This window comes from Dipodomys spectabilis, unplaced genomic scaffold (genome assembly GCF_019054845.1).
Source record: "Dipodomys spectabilis isolate Male_0828 unplaced genomic scaffold, ASM1905484v1 ptg000024l, whole genome shotgun sequence".
NCBI classification, from domain to species: Eukaryota; Metazoa; Chordata; class Mammalia; order Rodentia; family Heteromyidae; genus Dipodomys; species Dipodomys spectabilis.
This window is the reverse complement of record NW_024870701.1, coordinates 9,461,637-9,482,352: the sequence shown is the minus strand read 5'-3', so window position 1 is coordinate 9,482,352 and position 20,716 is coordinate 9,461,637. Positions and strand designations below refer to the sequence as shown.

At 36.2% G+C, this 20,716-nt stretch overlaps 1 protein-coding gene across 1 annotated transcript in view; it reads left to right on the top strand.

Moving 5' to 3' along the window:
* The window catches only part of Cdh2 (cadherin 2), a 224,834-nt gene that overhangs the window by 25,956 nt on the left and 178,162 nt on the right, over positions 1–20,716 (top strand). The window contains exon 2 of the mRNA XM_042675163.1: positions 3,062–3,173. Within this exon, the coding sequence (XP_042531097.1) occupies positions 3,062–3,173 (112 nt within the window). The remainder of the gene's footprint in view (positions 1–3,061; positions 3,174–20,716) is intronic.

Below are 20,716 nucleotides of genomic sequence, written 5' to 3'. Positions count from 1 at the left end.
CCAAACAATACAGAGTCCCCGCAGATATTTATTATAAGTAGTGAGGAGTTGTTGGGAATGTTCTTTACATTGTTTTGGTATTTGTCCCAGCCTCCTTAGACGGGTAGGGGGCATTTGAGGAACAGGAGCACAAATATATTGAGGACAGAAGGTCCTTTCTTTGAAATAAGGGGAAAATTGAAGATCAGAATGGCACAGCCACCTTATCCCTGATGCCCTTCAAGTGGCCTTGAAAATTCATTTCTGTAGATTTCTGTAGATTTGGACTGAGGGACTATTACTGCTGGTTTCATCTACCTTAGTCCAGGGAGATCTTATGGTTGAAGATAATCTTTCATTTTTCTCTCTAGTCTTTAGACTTCATTAATCTCTGAGTGCATTGCATCTCGTTTTAGCCCTAATGCCAGATTAAATGATACTCATCTTTTCTGTGCTCCTCCCACTGGCTCTCTGCCCTGCACAGCTCTGCCTTGACCTACCTATCTGGCTAACCATTTCATTCTTTTCCCTGGTTAGAGACCTGAGCTAGAGGTGAAGAAGCAGACCTCAAACATCTTAGGGGCTTACAAGTTTTTGACGCATTGATCCCTTGTAGTGTGGCCAAGTAGGAAGTTTCCTTTATTTCTTTTGGGTAGAAAGAATCAAAATATTTTTCTTACTGATTGGCCACTCTTCCAAGTTGATAAAAGTGCCTGCCATTTATAGGTAGGAGTCTGGTGTTTTAGTACTTCTTGGTGTCTCAAACGACATATTAGAAGCCTCACTTGCAAAATTTTTAGTTGTTTCTTAACATTTTACCTTTTTATTATGAAATATATACAGCATATATGTCCTAGGGAATGATATAATTTGGACCCACCTGCTCACGCAGATCTTCATATTTTATCTTGTCTTACAATATGTGTGTGTGTGTGTGTGTGTGTGTGTGTGTCTTTGTGCCAGTATTGTGTCTTGATCTTAGTGCCTCACACTTGTCAAGGCTGGCAATCTGTACATTTGAGTCACGTTCACTTCTGGCCTTTTGTTGGCTCAATGAATGTAAAAGTCTTCAGGATACTTTCCTTGCTGACTGGAACCACAATTCTTAGATCTCAGCCTCATGAGTAACTAGAATTACAAATGTGAGCTACTGATGCTCAGCTATCAGATTGTTTCTGAAAGAGATGAATTATGACATAAAAATTTACAGCAACTTCTGTGTTTATTTCTGATGCCTGTCTTACTGCTCTCTCCTTTGGGATTACTGTATCGCTAACTTATACTTTTTTATATTCTTCTTACATGTGTATATGTCCATTACATTATGCTATCTTTTGTGTTTACATTTTACACGAACAGAATTGTTATTCATACTTTCTGTTTTTATGGCAAAATATACACTGCTTTGGGTTTTGCCTTCTAGTTGAGTTTGAAATATCACACAAATAGATTTTTGAACTTACTCATAGTAATAGTCATCCCTAGGTTGATTAATAATTTAATTGCTCTTTCAGTCTTACATAACACTTAAATTGACTCCTTTGTTTTTTGTTTAGTTTTGTTTTTGAGATGCAGCCTTGTGAATAAATGTAGTTCTGTTTCTTCAGTTTTAATACTGGCATTTGTTCCTTTTTTATTTTGGCTACATAAAAATGCATTGGTCCATTTTCCTTTTGCTGGACATTGGTGATAGACATTCATGCCCATCTGGTCCATGGTCCTCCTCTAGTCACCAAGTTGCTACAACCATGCTTTTAGGGGACATTCCTGCTTACCTCTACTAGACCTCCTAGCTTTTCTAGGAGTTTACAACTTAGGGTTTATGCACATTCTTCTTCATTGCATTTGCCAAGTCACACTACTAGATGACTGGACCAGCTTCCACTAACATCTGTGAAAGGGGGTCTATCCCTCTGTAGTTGTGATTTTACACAGTCTCATCTTGCACACAACAGACTTAAAACTGTTCACGAATTTGATGGGTCTGAACTAGTCTCCCACTCTTGTTCAGAACATATTTAATACAGTTTAGATTTGTTCTCTTCTTTATTTTTTTCATACTTGAGCAGTGTCACTATTGGATGCGTCTATGTTGCACAATTTTCTCACATAATCCAGGCATTATTTTAGTTATGAAGGTAGATGGTATGGCTTCATCCAGACACCTGGCTCAGAGTTCTGCCTGTTGCTAGGGTTTCCCTGTCTTCTTTCCTTGGTGTTTGAATCTCTGAAACATTATGAAGTATGCCTAGTGCTATCCCTGTGGCTTTTGGATGGCCTCCATGTACTCTTCTACTTGGGTTTTATCTCCAACAGTACAGGGTATAACTTCTTAGAATAAGTGGAAGTGCTACCAGAAGTAGTGAAACTCAGTTGGAGAGTTATTCCAACAGCACTTGGTATGACTAATATATAAGCACATGAGTGATTCACTGAATGTGTTGATAGAGAGGAAGATGGGAAGAGATCTTTAGCTACTTTCCAACTTGATTTTTGAAAGGAAAACATAATTGACCTTAGTTTACTATTTTTTAGGATATCCCTGCTCTTCACACCAAGGAAAATTTTTTTTTAATTTTTGGGCATAGATTATTATATATCTTGTAGTAAATACATTATAATTTTGTTTTTTAATGAACAGGGCATATTGAAACAAACAATGGAGAATTAGGTAAGAATATAAAGATCTATATACTCAAGTATGTAAATTTTTTCTTGGGGTATCTTGTTACTAGCAGTGATGTGTGGAATGTGAACGCTATTTGGCTCTCCCTCAACCCCATGCCTACTTGGTCCTTTTCCAGTCACAATGGCCATTTTAATGGAAATGGTCAACCCTTAGAAGGACCTGGAATGTGTATTATTTAGATTTTACTGGACTAGACAAGTGGGATTTGTTTCTTCTACTCCAATTATCAAAAGATTAACCCTTTGCCCTCTTCATTCTGATTGTAACCCGTCAGAGACAAAGGAGTTGTTTGTATAAGATAGTTGAAAAAAAGGAGGCCCCATGCCAAGTAGAATGTTTCTCAGTTGAAGGAGGCAGCAATCATTGCACACATTTTTTTTTTCTGTGTTTCAGGCTTCTATAGAGGCTTCTGGTGAGATCGCATTATGCAAGACTGGATTTCCTGAAGATGTTTACAGTGCAGTCTTATCGAAGGATGTTCATGAAGGACAGCCCCTTCTCAATGGTACCATCTTTTAAGATATATTTGTGCATACATTATTGGTGTTTTTGAAATAAACTAGTAATTTAAAAAAACTGTAGATCATCTCTATTGTATAAAGAAGTTTTTCACAATCTCTGTAATGAGACTGTAGGGGCTTTATTTTAGGATTGCAGAAGAGCTCATATATCGCTCACATACATTATTGAAAGGCTTCTGGTCTTTTGAAAATTTCAGATCTCTTTTTAAGTTTGTAGTAGGTCTTTCATACCACTGTATTTTTACTATATTTTTGCATACATTTTACTTAGAAGAATTATTTTTCATTTATCTGATTCTACTAGTTTTTTAAATTATCATAAACATCTCCTTAGCATTCCCAGTTAATGAAAGGTTAATATCAAAGTTGAATATTTAAATTATAGCAAACAAATTGAAAAAGTAGTGTTTCAGTTCTGTAGCATGAAATCTATAATTTTGTTATGATATTCCTTGTGGAAATTATTAGATAGCTAACTTAGTTGTAGTATATGTAAATCTCAAAGGCTCATTTTCCATGCAAATATGGATCAAGCTCATTACAGTTTTTGAAAACTCATGCCAACAAGTTTAGATAAAATATGAAAATAACCTGGGCATGAAAAGCCATTCTGAAACCACCTTCCTCTAGCTCCAATTGATAGCAAATAAAATTTTGGTTAGTGCTATTTTCATGTGCTTATTTATCATTATGCCAAATGTCATTGAAATGTGAAAGCAGGAAGAATTGATTAATAAGTTATGTTTAAACTATATTTTCCCACAAATCTTGCATATCTCTGAGGCTATTTTTGAGAGCTGCATTTAGAAAATCTTTATAACCTCAACTAATTAATTTACACAGAGCTCTACTACCATAGCCTTAATTGAAGTATCTCCATAGCACCGGCAAATATTCCTGGTACAATTCTTTAGAATATCATAGAAGACTTTGAAATGTAAATAGCTTCTTAGCTATTAAAGTTCTTTGGCACATCTTACATTTCATTTTATTTTTCTATTTATATTATGATGCCCTTACACCTAGTCTTTCTAAGAGCTGATTTTTAAGATTTTCTTAAAGCTGTCCTTTACTCACTGCCTCATTACATGGTATTTTAATGGGGGCCTGAATTGCTACTATCTCTAGAGCAGAATGGTTGACATGGTGGTTTAATTCAAATCATAATGTCAGTTTTACTTAGCTCAGTGTGAATCTTGAAGTTCTGCATGGTTTTATTTTCTTTACATCTGTGAATTATTAAGTAGCATCCTAAAATATAGCATGGAGTATATTATAGCATGGAGATATTATTTGAATATGTAAAGTGATTTAATTCTACGAAATAATTGAGGCAGATAAAAATGTCAGTGGAATTTGTTGCATTTTTGTAAAATGCATTTTTTATGATTTATTTTTAAATGAGTACTGGCTTTCCCTCAAGGCTCACAATTTGTTGATTACAAATAAGCACATGGCCTGTCACTAGAAGCCATTGATTTAAGATTAATTACTTGGGCATGTTGAATGGTTTTGAAAATAATAGCTTGTTTTCTATTCATCTGATAATACTGCTGACAGCATAAGTTGGGAATAGTTTTTCACCAGCATCTTTTTAGTCTAATCTAGACACTTAGGATCTTTGTAAAAGTTGCAAATGTGAAAGATTAAAAATACGTTTTTGAGTCTGGGTGCCGGCCGCTCATGACTGTAATCCTAGCTACTCAGGAGGCTAATATCTTAGGATCATGGTTCAAAGCAAGCCCGGGCAGGAAAGTCCATGAGACTCTTATTTCCAATTAACCACCAGAAAACCGGAAGTGGGTCAAGTGGTAGAGTGCTTGTTTTGAGCTGAAGAGCTGAGGACAGCACCCAGACCACCCAGAGTTCAAGCCCCACGACCACCAAAAGAAAAAAAAAAGTGTATAACTACCACTGAGAACAAAGTGTATGATACATAATCTTACAGAATTTTCCACTCGTGATATTATTACTTTTTACTTTTTTTCTTCTCAAAGGATATTAAAAAACACCAGCATGTGACAGCTTATAGCATACTACTTAAAAATATTGGTTAACATATAATTTTTATTTGTGTATGAATCCCAAGTATGTAGATGGATCTATGTAAAAGATGTACAATTATTATGAGGTTTACCTTTATTAAATAAGTTTGATCATTGTAGAATTGAAAATTATAGAACTACACAGAGAAAAAAATAAAGCAACTTCAATCTTAAAGAAAATACTGATTAGTAGAAAAAAAAGTTTTGAAAGGAAGAAAATTTCTCGTGCTTTTGTATCATCATCCTTCTTTCCAAGAGTGTTCTCACAAGTTAATATTTCTTACAGAGAATTTGTCCCTCAAAATAATTATATGCTTTATGGATTTTGGAGATTTTAGTAGTATGGTCATCTCTATACATAAAAGACAAATAGCTTGCCATAATTAATTTTTATGACCTTTGTGTCCTATATTCATTTGGATCCATGGAATAGGCAAGAAGACTGATTACTTTTGCCATGGCTCAGTGGCCTATAGGGTTTAAGGAAAAAGTAATTGCACAGAAGAGGTACATCACAATCCTTGAGGCCTTTGCTTTATGGTTTATTCTGCCATCTAAGCTTGACCTTAGAGTCATTACTATTTAATTTCATAATTTTTTCTTGTTTTCTCTATGCTCTGCTGAAAACATTCCTTTTTAAATATTGTGGCATATATGGGTTTGCCTTGTATTTTTTAAGGATCAATTTTAGTATTCTTGGACAATCATTTTAGATTGTGCTTTGCTGAACTGTTTTTTAAAATGTAAATCATAACTCCTCACGCTTGCCATTTCTTTTAATTCCCCATGGATGACATAGAGGGAGAAGAGGACAATGTCTTGCTAATATATATAGTGTGGTTTCATGAGATATAGCCGGCATGTTAAACCATGTACTAAAGTTTCATTTTTGATACATGCAGGAGTATGAATGCTAATCAGTTTTCAAACAGTTGACTAAACATCGCTTTGAATGTGCTTGACAGTACTAAGCTTGAAGATCTAAGGTGATAATACTCATGATAGAAAGGCTATGGATAAAAAATTATGAAGTATGCACACTAGCCATTCATTCAGGAGTAGCCAGTCTTCTTCTATCCTCCTGTTAATTTTTGGTTGTCATGGATTTTGTATAAATAACATAGCATACCTAAAGAACCATTCATCTCCTTCTAGATTATCTTCTGTTTCTTTTAATCATACTTTTGTGAAATCATAAAAAGGCAACTATATTTTACGATCCATCTTACTTCTCATGCTTTATCATGTGAACACTTCAACTTGTTGAAGATACTCTAGCATTTTTTTAAATGGCTAAATAGACCCATGTTCTATTTTGTTAGCCAAACCAGACTTTGCTTAACTGTGTCTCTATTTTTGAACATACAGGTTGTTTCCAATTTTTCTCTCTTATATATAGCGCTGCTATGGAGATTCTTTTTAGAGAAATTTTATTTTTCTTAAGGGACATTTTCTTTGGGAATTTGTTTTTGAAAGTAGAATTACTAGGTCAAAAGGGATACAGTGTTGGATAACTGTCTTAAGCATTTAATTTTTTTAAAAATTAATTTTATAGGACCCTTCTTTACAAGAGTAAGAATATGTTCTTTTCAGGGTACTTATAAGTAATTTTATAATGTTTTCTAGTTTTTGTTGCTAGCTGTCTTTGAAAAATATTTCTTTTGTTATGTTACAGAATGTATGTGTTTGTCTTATAAGTAAGGATTGATTCTGTTGTGTTTAGGTCATCATTTTTACCTTGCATTTTTCTATTCTGTTTTCAAAGCATTTATTGCTAAGCCCTTCATTTTACAGACAAGCAAATTAGAGCTCAGAGAGATTATAGGCTTTTTCCCATGATTATATAGCTCTTTGGACTGTTAGATGCAGCCCTGGAATTAGAACTCAGGCTTCCAAATAATTAATCTAGCTCTGGTGATACAGATCTGGATCTCTCTCTCTCTTCTCTCTCTCTCTCTCTCTCTCTCTCTCTCTCTCTCTCTCTCACACACACACACACACACACACACACACACACACACACACACACACACACACTGGACATACAGACAAACATATTCAGAGAGAGAGAAGAATGAAGGTTGAATGGAGCTAGTCTTAAGTCTCAGATGTATTGTGGCAACTTTATTTTTAGAGTTGTTGTTTTCCCAGCCCCCCTCCCTCCCGCCCCGCCAAGTTAGGACTATGGTGTTAGCACTGCTAGACATGTTTTGAGACTATTAGACTAAAAATAAAACACCTCTTCTAGTTATAACTATATTTTAAATATTTTCACTCATCATTTTGTGCATATTGTCATAAGCATTAAAATATAGGTCTTTGGAAGATATTTAGTCTGTAATATTATACTTATACTCCACTCAAAAGGGAAAAATACTTTTGTGGTAGCACATTACTTGAGAATGAAATAACCACAATCATAAGCTTCCGTTCTTTTGCCAACAGTGTACCTGAGATTCTGAAATCACAACCACACTATGACTTTGCTTTTGGTCTGCTTTTCCTGTGGAAGTCATGAGTTATATTCTTGAGTGTTTTTCCTTGGTTGTCTGAATGCTTAGACATTTCACTAAGTAAATTCCTCCAGATCTGGTCAGCATAAATAGCAACCAGCAATTACCATGAATATTTTCAGTAATCCATTCATATTCACCACCTCCGGGCAGCACATGATGATTATTTTCAACTAGATGAAATTTGATTTAGATTAGTTTGCTTACTCATTGGGCTTGTCTGCTTTATATGTGAGCTACAATCTTGGAGTGTTCTTATTGGTCTAGTAGAATGTATTTTACAGCTGTACTAATTTTAACAATAGGATTATGTACCTTTGTATGACATATATTACTCAACTATAAAAGAGACCCATTTCTGTAATCTGCTATGAAACTGAGGCTTTTGGTATTTCTTTTTAATGGTAAATTTTTGTTGTTAGTACTGGTGTATAAATACTTTAAAATATTTGAGAGATGAATTTGTAAAATCAGGCAGGCTTTAGACATTCATTGATTTTTCCGTTGAATATGGAAAATAGTATCAGCACAGTGATTGAGTTGTTGGATCTTGGTGTGAAATTAAAGAGGAACAAATGAAATTCAGCCAGGAACATTCTCATGGGTACTCTTTCATATGTGATAGGTGATTGGATTTGTTGTTGTTGTTGTTATTTAGTTTTGTTCCCCAGTACCAGAGTTTGAACTCAGGCCTTCACACAAACTTGGCTTGCTTACTAAGTAGTTCTCTCTATTCCTTGAACAATGTCCCCAGCTCAGCTTTCTGCTGGATATTTTTGAGATTAAGAGTGTAAAGCATACCTGGAGAGTGCCGGTGGCCTGTAATCTTAGCTACTCAAGAGGCTGAGATTTGAGGATCACGGTTTAGAGCCAGCCCAGGCAGGAAAGTCTATGAGACTTATCTCCAGTTAACCACCAGAAAACAGGAGAGTGGCACTGTGGCTCAAGTGGTAGAGTGCTCTCCTTGAGCTGAAGAGCTGAGAGACAGTGCTCAGGCCCAGAGTTCAAGCCACACAACCAACCACGACCAACCCCTTGCCCCCCAAAAAAGAAAAGATTGTAAGGTATTCTTCTGCTCCAGCTGCCTTCGAATTGTGACCGCCAAGTCTCACTCAGTTTACTGAGTAACTGTTATTGAACACATGAGCCAAAGGCTCCTGGTAATTTTTTTTTAAATTGAATTTACTTTACTGTTAGTATAGAGGTGAGGTACAGAAGGATTACAATTACATGAGTCAGGTATTAAGCACCTTTGTTTTCGTATGGTGTCTTCTGTTCTTTCAGTCTCTTTCAGTTCTTCCCTCCTGTTTCTACCCACAAGTTGTATAGTTCACTTTCATCAATGTCCAGTGCGTACCACTATTGTACTTTTTGCCCCTTTCTTTTTTTAACTGTATAATAAGCTCAAGAAAAGAATCAAGAACTTTCATCCTTACTTTTATTGTAATTGTGTGTAGACTTTAATACTTGGACATTTTTTAGGCTTTTAGGAGGCATTTTGTGTCAACTCTGTGCTATAACTGACATCAGCAAGTCTGATTGTCCCATTCTTCTTATGGTCTTTTGTCAGAGATTACCAGACTCCAGTAATTTGGGATAGTGAAGGTTTGTTTTTTTGTCACCTTATACCCAGAAGATATGTGTTAAAGCCTCTCAAGGTTCTACACTTATATCCTTACAAGCACCAGCAAGGAGACAAATAGATATTTGAAATCTGGCCTTATTCTCTCTGCCATCTTAATCTGTGTGGTCAGCATCTAGCATGGGCAAGAAAGTAAACACCATGCATAAGTTCAATACATTATGTGTTAGATAGTATGAGGAAAATCAAAGCAGAGAAGGGAGAGGGGAGAATAGTTGCTTCTGAAGTTTCATTAGGGAGGTCAAGGGAGGCTCACTTCATAGATAACAATTGAGTAAAAACCGGTGTTGGTGTTGTTCAAGGGCTGTAGATATATTGGGGTGTGGGCATCGCAAATAGATCAAACAGCAAGTGCAAGGGCCCTGAGGAAGGATTATGTCTACAGTGTTGAATGCGTAGCAGTAAGCTCAGAACTAGAGTGGAGAAAAAGAGGGGAGGAGGGCAGATAAGGTCAGAGCAGTAATGGGCTACTTTGTGTGGTGCATTGTAGGCCATTCTAAGGACTTTGGCTTTGACTATGAGGAGGTAAAGAACTATTGAAGGGCTTTCAGCAGAGGAAGGACATGATCTGACTTTAAAAGCAGGGTCTGCCTGGCTGTTGAGAAAAGACTAAAGAGGTTAGAGGAAAAGATCAGGAAGAAGGCTGGTAAGGACCTAGGTGGGAGAAAGTGGAGATGTGTCACATCAGCAGTGAGGTAAGAGGAAAGAATTGAGTTTCGAATTTTAAAAATTAGGTAAGTGAAATTTATAAAATATAAAATTAACTACTTTAAATCGAACAGTATACACACACTTATTATTTTCAAAGTGCTGTATAACTGTACTTCTATCCAGTTCCAGGCACATCCCTTATTATCAAAGAAAAGCCCTGGAACCACTAAACACTTGCTCCCTATCCACCTTCTTGCTTCACAAGATTTGGGTCTGGCTCCTTTCCCTTAATGTGATCTAATTTGTGTCAGTACCTCATCTTTTTGGGGATTAATAATATTCAGTTAAGTGCATACATACACATATATGTGTGTATATGCATATGCCAAACTTTTATTTATTGTTGATGTACATTTAAGTACATTTTCATCTCTGTGCTATAGTGGATAGTACAGTATATGTACTTCTTATGAGTACCTATTTTCACATTGTTTTGGGTATAGACCCAGGAGTAGAATTGAGAGGTTTTGTAGTAAAGCTGTGTTTTACTTTTGGAGGACTTACCAGATTATATGCTATAGAAGCCAAAGAGCCATTTTTCTATTCTACCTAGCAAGTACAGGGCTACATTTCATGCACAGCTTTGCCATCACTTACTATTTTACATTCACGTCCATTGTCACCATACTTGTGTGTGTGTGTGTGTGTGTGTGTGTGTGTGTGTGAAATTTTTGCATTTCTTAAATGACTACTGATGTCTGTGTTTTCATGTATATCATATATCTTTTGGGGAGAGAGTCATTGAAATTCTTTGTTCATTTTTATTTAGTTGTCTTTTGTTTTTCTGTACTAAGACTATTTCATATATTCTGGATACATTTTTCTGATATGTGATTTATAATTGTTTTCTGTTAATCTGTAGATTAGTTATCTTGGTCTGTTTGGGCTACTGTGACAAAATATTACAGGTTGGATGGCTTATCAACAGTGGAAGGTGCTTTCTCACAGTTTGAGAGGCTGGGAACCTAAAAGTGTGGGCAAATTTGGTGTCTGATAATGGTCATTTTCCTCACAAAGCCCATCTTCTTTTTGCTGGCACAAGTGGTAAGGAATATGTCTGGAGCCTTTTATAAAGAGTACCATTCATGTTAAGATAGGGTACTATTCATTTAATCACTTTCTAAGAGTCTTATCACATTGGTGGTTAGAATTTTAGCATATGAGTTTTGAGGGCAATATAAATAAATATTTAGGCCATAGAGGATTCTTTTGTACTTTATTTAAAAGTTATGTTGATATATGTTGTTTATTCATAAATATATCTTGAGGATTAACATCTGCCATTTGTACCTTTTTAATGATGTCCTTTGATACACAAAAGTTGTAATCTATATTTCTGTTGTTGGTTTTAGATTTGGTATTGCTTTAAGAATCCTTCATAGAACTTCAGGCTATGATTTGCCTCTGTTTTATTCTAATAATTTTGTAACTAAAGAACACTTTCATATTAGTTATTGATCTGTTTTTTATTTTGTGTATGGTGTTAGATAGAGGTCTCACTTTGTTTTCAATATATGCTTCAAGATAAAGCTGACAGGATATGATGAATTGGTTATATGTATGTGTGAAAAAAAATTCAAGGTTGAACTTATGCTGCCTATTTGAGAACTGGTAAGGTTGTTTCTCTTTGTGTTAGAGAAGACCAGGAGGTCAATTTGAATCTGTTGAATTGAAGATGTGAGATATCAGGGGGACAATGACATGTGAGTCAGTTTCATCGAAGAAGACCAAGCTACAGAGAAGATAGAACCAGGTATATACAGTTTAGCTAAAGCATGGCATAGAGTGGAATCATTAAAGAGCTAATTTGAGGAGAAACAAAGGAACGAAGAAACAGTTTTGATATCAAGGCTTTAAGGATTCTAGTTCTTATTCATAGATTGAATAAGAACATGAGACTGGAGGAGATAGGAGAGATGCTGTATGGGGTGATGTCTTAGATAATACATAAAGAACAGTGCATTCATCCTTAAGGGAGGTCAACTCACATGAGCACTGAGAATTCACCCAGTGGATTCAGCACGATGGAGTTACTGTATCTCTGATAGAAAGTCTCAGGGACAAGGATACAAAAGCTTGACTTTTGTGTATACGGGGGAAGTTGAACACAGATTAAATTTTCCATTAAAAAAAAAGAGAAATTGAGTAGGAGAGTATGTTTAGATGACAAGGAAGAAAAATCTAGCAGGCAAAGTTGGGGGGGGGGGCATGGTACAGAAGAGAGCAGACAAATGCAGTATGGAGTAGGCTAAAGAAGTGAGATGTGCTGTGATTCAAACCACACGTGGCGTATGTACCTGGATTTACAATCCACTGTGCCATGTTTTGTTGCGTTAATCCTCAAGAAGTTAAGTGTCTTTAATTCGACTGTTTTTTGTCAGCAGACTTTCTCTACAGAAATGGCAGAGAGGATGAAAATGAAACCCTTATAGTGTTTGCTGTTTCACTGCTGTACCATCCTTGACAGATGGCTATCCATTCTCTGCAGGAATACTAGTGCCACTTGCTTTCCCAAAATGGGGAGGAGATATCTCTCTTTCCAAGCCTTCTCTATCCTTGGAGAATGTTATCAGTAAAAAAGTGACTTCTTAAAGAGATTCACTGAAGCATATGTTCTAGAAATTTTTATCCATTGGTGCTTTTGGCACCACATAGAACAACTGCAGTCCCTTATGCTCTGATTTCCTTCACTATTTGTTCATTTCAGCAAGTATTGCTGAACACTTGCCCTGTGCACACCTGTGTCAAAGACGTAGGCAATAATGGTCAACAGACCAGGACAGAAGCCCTGGAGAAGAAACTTTTTGGTAGATATCCTTCAGATAACTCAACCTAATTTCCTGGGTTCCTTTAATTTGATTTCTGAGCTGAACATTCATTCCTCTTAACAGAGGAACATGAGTTTCCCTACATAACTGAACTTAATATCTCATCCCCTAGTGTGTACCACCAGCATCCCTCTTGCTTTTGATGTGAATGCAGCACTCTCAGCTCTAGGTGGAATTGGCATTATTTATGGCTGCATTGTTCTGTTTGCTCCTGCTAAGGTTGTAGTTAACTAAAACTCCTGGGTGCTTTTCAGACACACTGCTTATCATCTTGCACTTGTAAAATTGATTTTTATACACAAATGTTAGACCTGTAGGTTGAGGTTTTGTTAAAGACCTTAGCTTCAAAATACTCTGCAAAAATCTATTAACAACCAAATACACAGCAACCCTAGGAAACAACATCAGTATTTTGAATCCTCTGTGAAATTCATGGAGTAAAATATTTCTCTCTGTCTCTCTGTCTCTGTCTCTCTCTCTCTCTCTCTCTCTTTCTCTTTCTCTCTCTCCTGTCTCTCCCACACATACACACACATGCACACATTTACACATCAGAGACTCTCACAAATTTCACACATTTTCTTTGAATCATTTAATGATTCAATCATTAAGTTCCCTACAGAAGATTCCAGACACATGCAAAAACTATATTTGCATTTTGGACCATGATTTTCTTAAAATAGTTTTCTTAATGCCAGGCAATGGAGAGAGTGTAGATATATAAAGTCAAAAATAATAGGGAAGTTGTGTTATCACTGTATCATTACAGTTAGTCTACTTAAGATCACTACTGAAACATGAATTTCATTAAAACATTTTTAATATAGAACTTATTAATTTTGAAAGAAATGAAGATGTTAAATAAAAAGTTATGAGATTACAGTGTGCTGAGTGATTAAACAGAGGAAATGGTTTCTTCAGATCTTTTGTTGTATCTCTGCCCTAAGTACTGCTGACTTCTGGTTTCATGTGAAGGTTGAGGCAGAAAGAAAACTTAAGAAATCCACCGCTGTGAAAGTCTTGATGTTCTCATTCCTAGCTGACTTGCCTTCCTCTTCCCATCTTCAAGGAGTTTTTAATATACATTTTTCATTGAAAATCCAGGATTTTTAGTTATATATAACAGGAGAAATTGGGGGAAAATATTCCTAAATTTCCTTTTTAAAATTTTGTTTTATTGTAAAAATGCTGTACTAAAGGGGTTAGTTACGTGAGTAAGGCAATGAGTACGTTTCTTGTCCGGCATTGTTACCCCTTCCCTTGTTCTCCCACTATCCCTTCTTTATCCTATCTCCCTCACTTCCCCCTTCCCTGACCTGAAGTTGTAAAGTTCATTTCTAATATACTCTCTTGTGAGTATCCTTGTTGCAATGGGTCATCCTGTGTCCTTGTTTCAGCATTTTGTTATTTCCTTTCCCCTCTCTGAGTTAGACAAGTGTATATACAAGATGCAGGGTACCACAGTTAAGTACAGTGACAACAGGGATATACCATAGGGGGAAGAACATACGAAGGAAATAAAAAAATCACATAGTACATTAAAAACAACAACAAAAAAGACCTCTTGTGTCCATATCTTGGGGTTCATTTCACTTACCATCATCTTATATGGTCAGGTGTACATAGCTTTTGAACTTTTCTCCCTATCTGATAAAATTATCCTAGATGTATAGTAATTATTGCAATGAGGGAAACCATGGGGCCTATATTTTTGGGGGTATGAATTTCATTTTTTAACCAAGTAATGAAAGTTGCCTATTTTCAAGAGTCATATATCTTACTAAAAAAAGTGTGAATTTCTGTTAGTGGATTTTATGTCAATAGATGGATATTCTATAACCAAATAGAACAAAGAAATAGGCCAGGGGCTGGGAAGGTGGCTCAGTGGTAGAGTGCTTGCCTTGCATGCATGAGGCCCTGGGTTCAATTCTCAGCACCACATAAGCAAAAAAGAAAAAAGCCGGAAGTGGCGCTGTGGCTCAAGTGGTAGAGCGCTAGCCTTGAGCTGAAGAGCTGAGAGACAGTGCCCAGGCCCAGAGTTCAGGCCCCACGACCGGACCCCCCCCCAAAAAATAGGCCAAAATCCTTAACATGTTTATTGATGTGAGCACATTTTGTGAGGCTGGACTTCAGTATCTTTTTGTTTTAACTGTACCTCTGTTGGAGCCAAAGCTGTTTTCTTTAATTGTTCATTGTTGAATCTCACAGATTGCTCTAGATGGAATTTTTCCTTGGAAGGGGAAAGTTGCTTACAGCCTGGTTTGCAAATTTTCCTCTTTCAGTGTGGATAAGGTGCCCTTTATGGATGATGTATTTTGCTGTTATTTTGGGGGGAAATGTCTCTTACGCTTCTTTCCATGTGGAATTGTATTTAATGTTAACATCCATACTCTATTGTATCAAGAATGAAATTGAGAATGTCAGCCACTTCTGAAGATTGTGTGCATTTACACTTGGGCGCGTCTCTCTGTGTGTCTCTCCAGAAGCCAGCCACTCTTTGTGGCAACACATTACTTGCCCTGTGCTTTTTATTAGCAAAAGGAAGTTTCCTTCAACAAATGTACTCATTAGATGTTTTTATTCTAGTACCTCTTATATTTACTGCTACAAGATTCTGCCATGTTTTCTGTGCATTTTTTCCAGTTCATTTTTTTTCAGTGACTGTATAAAAGTAAAGAAAATGGCTCTGAAAATTCTCTTGTTTGAATGTTTTTAAATGCAAAAGCACTCAGCAGCTTATTAAAATGTGACTACCTCGGCTCCACCTTAAACTTGAGGTCTGTATGTCTGCATGCATTCAAGTGAATTACAAGTGATTCTGATAAATGTGGTTTTTCATCACACACATATTTGGCTTTAGTGTGTGTTTTCATAATAGAAAAACAGGTCATGTTCAATTCTGTATGTAAACAGTCAAACCATATTAGTTCAGATGGATATCTAGGGATGATTCTGAAGGCTACACACTGTCTTTTGCCTTTTTATGTAGAAGCCTACTTCTTGTCTTTGTTTGGACAAATATTGCTAGTATCTTAAATAGAAGTTGAAAAAAATCTAATTCAAGTTATCAATGCAACAGATCCTATCTTGAATACACCATTATTATATTTTTGTTTGCTTTAAAGCATCTGGATATTTATTTCAGCAGATGCTCAAATAGAGTAACAAGTTTTAATAAAAAACGCTAAGTAAATACAAACTAATGTTCTTTGCTTACCTGATAATAGTAATAAAATAAAAACTGTACTAAAAGAAAATGTCCCATAAGCTCTACTTCTCATTTTGTTCCTTAGAGCTGAGAGCTCCTCCTTCCTGGCCACTTGACTTATCTGCTGAGCCTGTGGTCTGAGCATCAGTTTTCCTGAAGAGGGGAAGCAATTTGGCTTTTTTGTGATCTCATCTGCCCTTTCTGGTATTCTCCTTTCATCTCCACACTTGGCTTTAGTTGGTAGTTTTTGGATTCTGTTTTCAAATCCTACAAAGCAGGCTAGTTCATTATTACTTTGACTTTCGTCTCAAAAGTTACTTTTACATTTAGCATTTTCAAATTTAGTATGTGATAAGAATTTAAGAAACTGTTGATCATAAGGAAGTTACAAGGAACTAGGAAGTATTTATGTTCTATATATTTATTAAAAATATCTTTTTTCTGCTGTTTATGAGGAAGTCACTGTCATTGCCTTGGAAAATGTCAGTGCTTAGCTAACACTGATCAAGTTGTGGTAGTGGGCAAAGAGTAATTGTTTGTGGCAGTCATTTGATCTATAAATGTTTTCTTAAAGAATTTCTCCATTTAAAGGACAAAAAGTAACGGGGCACATCAATGATAAGATCAGCAAAAAATGTCCATAGAGTTGAGTAATTGTTCTCCTAATTTCTTTGTAAAACTAAGTTCTGAAAATTCACTGTATGCATATATGTAAATATATGTAATTATTTTTTCAGGTGAGTCACTTAGATCTGCTGTGGCATCTTTCATCGACTTGGCATCTATTCTGTTCATGCTAAAGACACATTTATTAAAGGATTTTGTTGCATTTATACTGTAGAAAATAATCTTATGGGGTAATCACATACTAATTCTCAAGGTCACACAGTAATTCTCAAATATGGTGTTCTTTATTAATCATTTACAAATTAACAAATTAACAAATTAAATCCTGATTGTTTAAATCATCTCAAGTAATAAGTTCTTATTTTCCAACTATCATTAAAATAACTAAGAATAGATTTGTCCTTTTCTTAGTTATTGACATATGATGTTTGCGAGTGAGGCATGGACATTTCATCAAAGCCACATCAAAATTTGTGAGAATCATGATACTTGCATTCAGAGTGGTTATTTGTAAACAAGTTATAGTTTCACAACGTTTTATATGTTTTGAATAATTGTATAAATTTTACTTCAGATGACCTCAATTCTGTGAGTCATATAAAACTATGCTGAGTCCATTGGATTGGCATGATGTTGTAAGAAGTATAAATGCAGACTGTGGTCTGGGAATGTGCTCTGATTTCTGTTTATCATAAATGGCCCTTTCCCTACTACCCATGACATCAGTATTTCTCAGTAAGTATACTTCTGATAGAGCATTTTGGGCACATTCCACTTTCTCATGTCCCACATGCCAGTACTCACTTATTGGCAAGGATTTGCCATCCATGTTGCCAGTCACAGTGCAAATTCATTTTCCCATCTGTTTCTCAAGAATGATCCTAAAACCTTGCTTGGTTTTGTTGAAATGGCAGTGAGTGCTCTTAAGGTTCTTCTGTGGTCCTTGCTCTTACTATTCCACCTTTATGAGCAAGTCTGTGTTCTCAGCAAGTCCAGGTTCTGTTTTGAGCGCAGGGCCAGTAGTTAGTATCATCAGCTATCTTTCTAACATAATTCTAACATCAATGTTTTCATCTTAAAAACATAGTAATTTATTTCTATGGCAGGGAATAGAAGACAAATGCAGCAGCTCAGCTTTGTTGACATCAACTTATTTGTTTCTCCCAGAATATCTGTTAAGTGAAGATCTAGAACAGAAAAGCACAGGAAAACTACAAAAATTTCATATAAGCCCAGCAAGATATTTCATAGCTCAGTAATATTGTTAATAATAGGTTTTTTTTTCAGTCATGAGGCTTGAAATCAGGTCCTGGGCACTATCCCTGAGCTCTTCAGCTCAAGACTAGTGCTCTACCACTTTGAGCCACAGCGTCACTTCTGGTTTTTGAGTGGTTAATGGGAAATAAGAGTCTTATGGGCATTCCTGCCCGGGCTGGCTTTGAATCACTATCCTCAGATCTCACCTTCCTGAGTAGCATGGATTACAGGCATGAGCCACTGGTACCTGGCTAATAGATTTTACTTACCAAGTCAATTATATGTGCTGTGTTTTTAAAAGGAATTAGCTCAAGTCTTTAAAATGGTTTTGAGGAATGTTAGTCTGGTTCAGATGACTGCAGAACCTGGAAACGCTGGTGCTGCTATTGATACATAACATATTGCTATTATTCGACTTTTATATAAATATATATATATATATATATATATATAATTGGAATTTTGGAAACTTTACCTGTCCTGTCAACTTTGGAAAAAGTATCCCAGTTTACTGTGCTGAGTTGGCATTGTACAGAAATCAACAGCCATATTGGTCTAAAAATGTTAAACATTTTTTCCATTTGTACAGGGGTAATTGCACTGTATTAAATCTGTAAGGTCTTATCTACCTGAGTTTGATTACAGAAATGGATAATAAAAAATGTTAATCTGTGTTGCAGATAAGGGAATTCAGCTATAAACAGTTTTAAAGTTACCAAAGGCATATGGTTATTGAATGGTGGTACTAGGATTTAAAATGAAGCATGTGGAGTTTCTACGCCTGAGTTTCATTTTTGTTTTTGATTTTGATTTTTAGATAGTGTGTTTATGTAGCCCAGGTTAGCCTTGAAGTAATTGTCTAGCCTTAATCTCCCTATGTGTTACTACTGCTGACTCTTCCTATATTCTTTCTGATACTATGCTGTCCTCATAAGAGTTGTCTAAAATCCAGTTGAGAGGTCAATTCGATCAAGCAAGTGACATTTTGGTAAAGGCCATTGAACTCTATTTTGGTAATTGGAAAATATTATCCCCAAATGTAGACATGTTCTGAATATACTGAGCACTAGAGTGAGGAGTCTGATTTGGCAATGTGTATGTGTGTGTGAGAGAGACAGAGGGGAGCAGAAGAGAGAGAGGGAGAGATAGAGACAGAGAGAGAGAGAGAGGTATCTGTGTCCCTTTGTGTAGGGGCCTTCTATAGCCATGAAGAAATAAGCAGTTGGGAGTGGGGGGGGGGGGTGGAGTGTGGATGAAGCTGTCCTTAAAAATGGTAAAGTGAATAATGTGTGTGAATCCAGTTGCAAAACGGGTATTCTGGTCTCTCCAGGGATCTATTTCTTCAGTTAATGTTTGAGTACTTACTTCCTGCCTCCCACAAGCCAGGCATAGCTTTACAAGAAGCTAAACCTTCTAAAAAACCTCTGGCTCTAGGGATGAGATACCACAGGTCTTTCCCTCTGACCACAGTAGCCCTTTGGGCCAATGAGATCAAGGTTAGGGAAATTGGCCTACTTCTCATCCTGTCTGTCTTTGTCTTTTCACTCCGGTTTCTGTGTGTTTTCCTCTTCCCTCCCTTCTTGGAGAAGGACAAGAAAAACAATCTCTAAAACCCTTGTCACCCATCCACTTGTAGGCAGAGTGGAAAGAAAGCTGTCCCTAAACAAAATTACTGAACTGCTGAATTAATATAATCTAGAGTCCTTTCCTATTCCTGGGCCTCTAATCATGTTGTTGATAAGCTCCATTGATTGTGTAAGGCGCTGTGAGGAAGCTTTGTGTTTCATGTAGTGAGTTGCATCCTAACTGTCTCACTGAAGGTTACAATGAAAATGTGAGCTCAGGCTTCATACCTTCAGAAAATGAGAAGCTCTTACATGTGGTACAGTCAGAAAAGGGGAAGATACATTTTAGAGATGCTGTGATCAGAGGTGTGTGAATCTTGGATAAAGCCAGCTATCTAAAGCAGGGACTTATTTACCCAGTATTCCAAATACTAATAAGCACAATGCTTGCCACCACAGAGTTGATAGATTAAATAAAGTAAATAGATATGAACACAAGTTTGGAGATTTGCTGAACAGCAGAAAATGGAGCCAATAGAGAGTGAAGCCTCATAGAGAATACTTTGAATTTTTTAAATGAGATATTTGTTCATTTACAAAGATAGAAATGAGAAGGGAGCTTGTAAATTGGTAGGAGGTATCTTGGTAAAAGGAAAGTTTAACTGAGCTGTAGGGGCATATTTTAGGTCATAAAAATGCTCTGGGATCAGTTTCTTCTCTAATTTTTTCTCATACACTAAATGGACTCATTTTTTTCTAAATATATTCCAAAATATTTTTGTTTCCTTACAAAATATACTGCGAGGTAGAACATATAGGAAAAAAATCAAGGGCTTTTTCTAGGTCATATCTTAATATAAAACCAATATGACAATGATTGATTATGCTTTGTGAATATTCTATGTATGGGGGCCTGTAACTTGCCTATGTTGAGGGAAAAGGTTGTCACTAAAAACCCACCGTGTGCTCATATAGGGTCTCTGCTATGATCATCTTCAATCCCTCCCCCTTCTTGGGGGTGTCTGTTCTCCCAAGTTAGTGTGACAAAAGTCATTTAGCATATTAGTCTTAGAAGCTGTCAGAAAAGTTACTACTTTCTTCCTAGAAGAAAAACATGAAGTTTCAGTATTT